Source organism: Pteropus medius, unplaced genomic scaffold (genome assembly GCF_902729225.1).
Source record: "Pteropus medius unplaced genomic scaffold, Ma_sr-lr_union100, whole genome shotgun sequence".
Taxonomy (NCBI): domain Eukaryota; kingdom Metazoa; phylum Chordata; class Mammalia; order Chiroptera; family Pteropodidae; genus Pteropus; species Pteropus medius.
Window position 1 is genome coordinate 5,651,395 of NW_024345600.1, and position 9,509 is coordinate 5,660,903.

The 9,509-nt window shown below is 33.9% G+C and overlaps 1 protein-coding gene across 3 annotated transcripts in view; it reads right to left on the bottom strand.

The window, feature by feature from the left end:
• The window catches only part of LOC120611712 (C-type lectin domain family 2 member B), a 49,300-nt gene extending 43,448 nt beyond the window's left edge, over positions 1 to 5,852 (bottom strand). For 2 of the 3 annotated variants that reach the window (XM_039874292.1, XM_039874290.1), the window contains exon 1: positions 5,504 to 5,852. In XM_039874292.1, coding sequence (XP_039730226.1) covers positions 5,504 to 5,591 — 88 coding nt within the window. In that variant the 5' untranslated portion in view covers positions 5,592 to 5,852. The remainder of the gene's footprint in view (positions 1 to 5,503) is intronic. The other variant, XM_039874291.1, reaches the window with a different exon arrangement.
• Between the last annotated feature and the right edge of the window lie 3,657 nt (positions 5,853 to 9,509).

The window sequence follows — 9,509 nt, forward strand, 5'->3', positions numbered from 1 at the left end:
GGGTTTGAATCTTGCAGAGGATCAAGATTTCTATTAACTCTGAACCAAATGTTTCTATGGATGTTTTGGACAGAGTCTGTGCATTCCAAACAAAGAGAACAGCAAGTGCAGTTGCCTTGACTCAGTTAAAAGAGTGTAGCAAACTGTAACAACTGTGACTATGTAAAAGATCACAAAGGAGCGAAATGATGCTAAGCTTAGAAGGCCCTGGGAAACAAACTGATTTTCTCGCAAGTATAATAGGAAGTCATTGAGTTTTTTAGCGGGTGTTTAGCATTACCAGATTCATGATTTTTAAAATTCTCTATAACTGCTGGATGGAGAGACTATTTAGGAGGCTATAATTCTAACCAATCAAAATATGGTGAGGTCTTAAAGCAAGATATTAACAATGGAGATAGAAAGAATCAAATGGAGCACATGGAAATTTTTTTTTCAAAAGTGGGTTTAAGGAGTAATGCAGAGGGAAGTTAGATTGCTGAAAATAAAGCGAAAGTGTTGCAGAAAAGTTGCAAGAATCAGACCTGCGAGAAACCAAGCAGCGCTTGGAGAGTAGCAGAACTCAGGTTTATTATGCCAGCGGTCCCAGAGGAGCTAGCGTTCAGAAGATCTGAGCCTAGAGGGAGCTCAGTTGCAACATTCCTTATATAGAACTTATTTGGCTTGGGCTGATTGTTTAATTTGTCCTTAGATGGTTACAAAGCTTGGGAGTTGCTATGGGCTGGAGGCAGTTACAAAGAGTTACAAAGCGCAAGAATTGCTAGGGGGTACAGGCAGTTACATTTGTTGCTTAGACAGAACAAGCAAAAGGGAAGATGAGTCTTTAATTTCCAGTAGGCCTATGTGGCAAGCATATCTATAGAAGCAGAACAAAGAGCTGATTAGCCTTTTGAGTGAAAAGTCCTCTTAAAAAGCAGCATGTAGACTCTCAGAGAACTATTTCTGTGTGAATGGAGAGCAAGCAAAGTATTGGATGAGATGAATAGTTGTGGTAGGATTTTGTAAAAAGACACAACAAATAATGTTCTAGACATTTGGGGATGATTTAGTGTAAAAGGGATAGATTGCCAATGCAGTCAGGAAGGAGAGAGAATAATTAAATTAAAAAGAATAATTCTTGCATAGTCTAGAAAGGTTGTGGTCTGAAGCACTAATGGAGGGATTATTCCTAGGTAAAATCTTGTCTCCAATGTAGCAAAGGTCAAAAAGAAGAGAAACAAAACATACAACTGTCATTTCAGCTTTTTTGATGTTGTATATGGCTGGGTCAAAACTTGAGTCCAGGCTCTTTCTAATGAGGTTTTAATCGCCTTTCTGCCAATTATTTCTGCCAATAATAAGCTTTCAAATATCACCTTATTAATTTCTTTAATTCCTTATTAGTTTTCTTCAAATATCAGAAATCAAGAAAATCAGTACTTGTTCTCCTTTTTCTATGCCATCAGTCAAGCCAATATATCATTATGGCATTCTATTTATCCAATAATAATACCAAGTGTATTATTATTACTATTACAGATTCAAAATCTTAATCAAACATTCACAGTGCATAATTTTATTTTCTTATCCCATTTTAGCCTATATCTTTTCATTCATTAAATAACATGATCTCTTTTTAAGTTAAAGAATGTAGATGTACTATGTTATCAAAGGTCTAGCTTATTATAGGAATTAAATGAAAGAAAGCTTTTGTTGTTATTTTTTCTTTTGTTGACTCTCCTATCTTTCCATATTTTAATTATGGGAAGGTGAAGGTTACTTACCACTGTAAAGTGGAATTTTTAAATATATTTTCTTGTTTATTATTTTCAGTAGGTAGTCAGGCTCTTTTGGAGTCTTTTCCTCCTAAGCCCTAAAATCTAGTTTTCTACACTCAGTATAAATAACTTTCATTTTATAGATTCTTTTATGTTCTCAAAATCCAAATACCTGTACACTGCACAAATTATCCAAAATCAAAACAACAGAAACTGTTGGTCTTCCAGTATAAATTTAGTATTAACAGATGGTTACTAATCTTAGTGAGGATGTAGTAACATACATCAACGTCAAATCACTATGTTGTACATCCGAAACTAATATCATATTGTATGTTATCTGTATTTTAACTAAAGAAAAAGATGAATTTAAAAGAAGTTGCTCAACCCTCATAATGTGTTCAACAAAGGAATGTAAAAAACAAATAACATCCCAGGGCAGCTCAATAAAAACCTGTTTAATTAACAATATAGAATACTGAAGAAAGTAAAATGGAATAAGCATTTTTTAAGACAGTTACTTAAAATACAGTCAGGAGGCTATTAAAGAAGTGGGGCCTAAGCACATCTGGTACCTCAGTTGTCAGAGGTGTTATGATGTTGCTAACCCGCTGCTAAACTCTGCTCAAGGCTGAGTCATAAACATCCTGGAACAACACATCAACTTTATCTCCTCCTTGTAGTTTTGGCCTCCCTCATTTGCATATCAGAACTAACCAATTCCTGCTAACCTAGCCAGCAAGTATTCATTTGCATGAAAGAATTATACTTTGTGGTTTTTGCTTATAAACCCTGATTTTCTTTGTTCTCTCTGGAGCACAATTTAAGTTTCTACCTGTATTTGAGTCTCTAGGGTTGCAACTCCTTTTGCTCAAATAAATGCTTTTTGTTCTTTATTACAGCCTGAACCTCTTCTTTGGTTAACACAGTGTTAACTCAAATAGTTTTACATTAATCCCTACTATAATATAAATAGAGAAGGATTCCAATTATTTTCCCAATAGAGCTGCCTCATTGACTCAACTAATTTCTCTGTTTTGGAATCTAATCTTCTTCAAAGAGAGTTCGGAGGAAAGATCCAGAGTGACCAATGAATTTAAAGCCAAAAAAAATACCCTATTTTCTAGCTCACAGCCTTAGGGAAAAAAATCACAAAATAACCAATAAGCAGAAAGAAGAAAATAAAACATTAAAATATATAAAATACAAAATAAATAAATGAATGAATTATATCGCACTAAGTTACCACTATTACAATGGCGTTTATAATTTCAAATTACATATAATAATTATATATAGTAATATGCATATTTATATTTTGTATTGATTTAATATAATTTCAAATCTGCTTGTTTATGACTTAAGTGAAGTTGTTTTAATCCACTTGTTTACGAAAAAGTCAAAAAAACTGAGAGTTTGTGAGGACTATTTGATAGTTTTGGTTGGGGCCAGTCGACTCTGGTAAATTTTTTATTCATATTTCTTTATTTCTTTATTATTTTACTTACATTCAGGCCTTCGGGCCTTTGGTTCCTTATGGTCACTGTGGCCAGCACCAAGGGATCCTGCCTATTCCATGTCCCAGGTCCAAGGGTTACCTTTCTTTCAGTGCCCACTTAACACTATTGGTTCAGAGGCACTTTGTGTATCAGCTGAGAGGGAATAGATGTATGTCTTATGCAAGGTGCTTATGCAAGAGGAGAGGACTATCCAAAAATTGGATTTTGGGCTGGGGAGGCACATTTCTAGCTGCAGCAATGTGATTTTGTTGAGAGATTCTCTAGGAAACAGCAGGAGTCTTGGTATGTAGAAGGTCTGTTGTGGCAGCTGCTTTGTCCAGTACCGGCCCCAGTTAAACCCATTGATCCAGACTTGGCCCTTGGTCCATTCAGGTAGAAAGAGAAATGTGTCCCTGCCTGAGTCTAAAATTGGAAATGTTATGGAGTAGAAGGTGGGGCCAGAGGAAGTTTGAAGATGTGAACCTTTCGGCAATTGAAGGAGAAACCACCACAAGCTTATCAAGTTTCAGAGGGCACATCAGCCATTGGGTAAGGATTGTTTGCCCCAGAATTGGTGGCTCTCGAAGTCACTGTGGTTAGACCCAAAACGGAGCCTCCTCTTTATTATTTTTATTTAAGTGTAGGTGGTATACAACATTATATTAGTTTCAGGTGTACCATATAGTGACTCATCATGTATATGCCTTACAATGTAATCGCTCAAATTCAGTAATCAGTCACCACGCAAACTTATCACAATATTATTGCCTATATTCTCCTTCACCAAAGATCTCCTGAGATGCTTGGGGCATTAGCTCATGCTGGTAAAGGGTACTCTCTTATTGGCAGTGGCCAAAAGCCAGGCATCCTGGCAATACCGGACTTATACTTTTGTGCAGCAGCTGGAAATCAGCTCTTCATTGATGGCTGTCTCTCCTGAGTGGCTTTTGGTATAAAAAGCTACACTTTATATTAAATTTGGACTTTATCCCTTCATCTTCCCTTGCCTGGAACAGTAGTATGATTAATCTGTCATTGGTTTAGAGTATTTTTTTTTTATTGGATTACTGAGACAGTATCCTGTATGTTATTGGCTTGTGAAATTAGTACAATTACCACAGCAAATCTGTGCTAAATAAATTGCTGGCAAAGACAAAAATTAGTTTCTAGAGTATATCTTTTGGTGCTTTCTCCAAACAAAACAATATAATTTTAAGTAACATATTTGTGTGATATATATTTGTACATAAATATATAAATCCATACTGTTGATAGATATGTAAGGTCAAACTTAACACTGGTTTTATGAGTGGCTAGAAACATTCTTAAAACTTTTGGATCAGATATTTTCATGTTACCATACAGTATTTGATTCCTTTGTCTTCAACTCTCTTTGATCTAAACTTAGACAGAATTATTAAATTGTCAATAAAAAGAGGATTAAAGTATTTACACGTTTTAATATGAATTGCAAAAATGCACTGGTAGGTTGAAATAAATTAAGTGGCAAATGTTTAAAACTCACCATGGTCCCTAAAGCATGGATTGTTGTATTTAATGAATTTTAGCCTCATTCCCTATCTTCTTCACTATAGTTTGAGCAAAAGAGCCCTGTTTAAATAACTGAAAGATTTTCCTGTTCGATTTAAAATTTGTATCTTACATACTCTGAACTTGCTATTTAATACATCCAATGATACCAAGTCACTTTCTAAGTATTTTTTTAGTACATTTTCTTTCTTTATCCTTCTTAAGGTCACCAGAGACATCCTCAAGGTAATCAGGGCACCAGCAATTGTTTAGATAAGAGTAAAAAAGGAAGATAATTTTTCTGCTTTAAGTCTAGTTTATCTTAACTTCCTTAAAGCCCATAAAGAATCTTTTAAAATATTACAAATATTGGCCAGATTTTTATAGCGTGTGTTCATTCTAAGCATTGAATGAGTATGTAGATTATATTTAACATCTTTTCTAATAATGGCTTTATTAAAATTAACTAGAAGTAAAACTAAATCTTAGACAGTTTTATGCTGTGGTTAATCTGTCTCCATTATTAAGATAAGGTAAAGTGAGTCCGAATTAAAAGGACAAAATAGTCAATTAAAAATCTTAATTTTGTTATAATTTTAATTTCTAGAGATGGAAGAAACTAAAACCCGTTTCATGTATTCTATGGCTTTTGTTTAACATTATGCTTCATAATTTCACTAAATAACCTTTATTCTGAACAATTAAAAATGTTCTTACCTCGCTTTGTTCCATCAGTTTCTTGGCTGCTGTTATTAGGGTTCGACATCCCTTCATCCAGGGCAGCTATGGAGATGCTTTGTGCCATATTTTCCAAAACCTTTCTTCAGAGTTTTCACTTTAATGCAAAAATGTGTTTTCACAACTCAGCTCCGAACGACTTTTGAAAAGTGAAACAAATTTTAGTGTTTTTCAAAATGAAAGTAATCATGTGATTATGATCTCAGATGATACCATTATCTTTCTGCAAATGGAAAAAAACAAGACCAGAAAGGAAGAAAATTTAGTAAAACAAAATGAAAATCGAAAGAGTTAACAGTAAGGAACTCATGTATTTTTATCTCTCAGCAGAGGTTCCTCATTTGGACCACAGAGTGAAAAATATTCAAGTAGAAATAGTTTCAGTTTTCCCCAGAGTGGCAGATAGCTAGTGTCTTTTCAGGACCACAAGAGATAAAAACACTAATTAATTAAAAGGCATACTTTAGGACATTTTGACTTAATTATCATGAATTAAGAAAGGGCATAGTAAAGGTGATAAAAGTGTATGTACAACACACACAGGAAAAAAAAGAAGGAAGAAAAAAATAATTAAAATTAAAATATACCTAGAATGTTATCATCGACATTCAAGATGATAATGTTATACTAGTATTAAGTTATCAGTACACAATTTGGTTTTCAAATCTATCTTAATGATAATTTTAAAATTATTTCATATTCCCATCAATATTATATACACATATATTATACATAAAAGGGAAAACAGTTTATGTTTCACAAGCTACTTAACACCAAATTTGTTTTGACAGGGACACTCTGAGGGGAAAAGAAATGATAACAGAGAGGGAGGTAAAATACAAATGAAAATGTAAGAAAAGAAAGAAAATGAATGAAAAGAAAGAAAATATAAAGAGAATAAGTGCAGGTTTAAACTCTTCTGGGTGGCTCCAAATATACAGCTCTGGTCACTTCCATCATTACCCAAAACAAAATTAAGCAAGATAAAGTACAGAAGGAAAGGGAAAGAAAGAAGACTAAAAATTTGGGGGAAAAATCTGACCATATTCTACCTGTGTCATTGAGGAAATATTTGATTCATAGAATTACTAAGAATGCCTATATAAGAGAATATAGAGATTACACTATCATGATTGAGTGAAATTTAATTTGTTCCTAATGGAAAATAGTCAAAATATAAAATTTGACTCAAAATATAAAATATTTCTATCACCTCAAAATGTTCCTTGATGTACCTTTGCAGTTCCTCTTTCTACTTCTGGACCCAGGCAGCCATTTACCTATTGTCAATGGAGATGAGTTTTGTTGGTTTTAGAATTTTACATAAAGTATGTACTCTTGTGGGTGTGGTGTCTTTTGCTCAGCATGTTTTTGAGTGACATCCATATTGTCACACAGACCAACAGCCCATCCCTTTGTGTTGCTGGGTAGGATTTCATTGTGCGGATATATAATAATTTGTATATCCATTACCCCATTGAGTTGTTTTAATTTGGGTCTATAATAAATAAAACCAGCATAAATATTTCTGTTAAAGTCTTTTTTTGCACATTTATTTTCTAATGTTTTGAGGAAATACCTAACAGTAGAACTGTTAGGTAGTACAGAAAATATATGTTTGTGTCCACTCCTCTTTTTTGGTGATAAAAACACTTAACATGCAACCTGAGAGGTGATGGATATGTCTATAACCTTGATTGTGGTGCTGGTATCACAAGTGTTCATATATGTCTAAATTCATCAGATTACACACATTAAATATGTGCAGTTTTTAAAATATAATTTACATTTAAATAAAGCTGTGTTTAAAAAGAAATATATATATTTAATTTTATAAACATATAACATTTTTCAAAGAAGTTGTACCATTTCCACCATTAACATAAAATAGTTCCAGTTGTTCCACATCAACATTTGATATGGTAAACCTTTGAAATTTTAACCACTCTAGTAGGTATATGATGGTATCTAAATGTAGTTTTAATATGTACATTTCTAATGATCTGCTGAACATTTATTTTCTCATGTGCTTGTGGCAATTAATATATGTATTTTGTAAACTTTATTTAAATAATTTGCCAATTTTTATAGGATTATTTGTCCCATTAAGATATTCTATGTGTATATATATGTGTGTGTGTGTGTGTGTGTGTGTGTGTGTGTATAAAACAAGTTGTAACATAATGTATAAATAATATGGAAATAATCCCTTCATCAGATATATGTATTACACATACTTTCCACCATTTGTAGAGTACCTTTTCATAAAATTTAATAAAAGTATTTCTTTACTGTCTTGTCCAGGTATATGTCACTTCTCCTCATCTCTGCCATAAAATATCCCAGAGGGAACTAGATTATCTTGACATATCTCAGGACATGATATAGATTAGACTCTATTGTACAAAATAGATTCATTACACTGATGAAATCATGCTAGTTGTATCTGGTGAAGAATGAGAAGTAAACATCCTATAACTATAGAATGACATATATTTACCAGCAAGAATCTTATCTCATTTGACTAATTTGACTTAATAGATCCTAAAATTAAATTGTACACCAACATTCTATCATAAACTCAAAAGGAATATATTGGAGGTTAGGCCTGAGCAGTTTCAAAAAGGCACAAATAACTGCATGAGCAAATGGCTGAAACTCTCATGGTTCACTTCTGTATTAATTTTCTCTCTTGACTTCAACCATGTATATGGCCTAGGGGCAGGAAGAGAAAAGGTGTTGGAAAGGGTCCCACATGTTCATGTAGTGTCGATGTAAAAGGAAAAGTTTTACCATTGAACATGAAAAGTATGCCAACTAGAAACAGATGCCACGTTATAGCCTCATTCAGAGGGTGGTCATGAAAGACAGAGATGAAGTTAAATCTTCATGTTAAACAGAAATTTAGGTGATATATCTGGCTATCCTTCCAGTAGGAAAGATGAGCACTCAGAGATATAAATTCACTTATTGTCAAAGATTAATGGGTTAGGCGACTGGGCAAGAACTCAAAAAAACAAAATTAGAAAATTAGTGACAAAGAGATTTGAGAGAGAGGTGTAAGAATTATTCAGAATGACACAGATTGTGAAGAAGTTCATCCCCAGGCAAATACCCACAATTGATAGCTATAGTTGAGGAAGAGACTTTCAATGTTCGGGCAAACAAAATGGTATGTGTTGTGGGCATCAGGAAGCCTCTTTCCCCAGACACTCTGAGGTTTGATCAAAGGACCAATGCAGAGCAGTCATGTAGCCAAAATGAATCCTATGCACAGGATCAACAACATTGTCTTTTACCACCTGAGGACTACCTGGAACTAATAAGTGCTCAATCTACCAAATGCAATGGCCAAATCTGCGCCTCAGATAAGACACCAATTCTGGGAAGGACAGTTGTTAACCTGGTGGCAGATTAATTACACTGAGACTCTATCATATTGAAGAGGGCAATACCAGGTTTTAATGAGGTAGACTCTTAATCCAATAATGAATTTGACTTCCTGCCCACAGATTTTCTGCATTACCATCATCCATAGACTCAAGGATTCATAGTATGCTGTGTCCAATTTATCATTGTCTCTGCACTGATCACCTCTTGAGAGCCACTTCAGGCCATCATAACCTCACCTCTCTCAGGGGTTTTGAACAATTATTGAGGCTGTTATGACATCTGATTTAACATAGGTCTGATATTACCTTTCCTTATGCCCTTATTGTATGCTCCTCACTGCTGGCCTGAGACTTACCAGTTGTCACTGAAAAGTAACATTTTTCTCTGTGTGTATGCATGAACAACACCAAAGTGTGGTAAAGATAGTACCTTGTAGAGCAAACTTTTTACCAGTGAGAGGGTAGAGCTGTGGTTAGGTTTTCTCCCTTGGGAAATAATTCTGATCCCACTAATTTGATCTATTATTTTCCTATTTTGCCTCATCTAAGCATTTTTAAATTAAATTTATTGAAGTAACATTGGTTAATAGAAT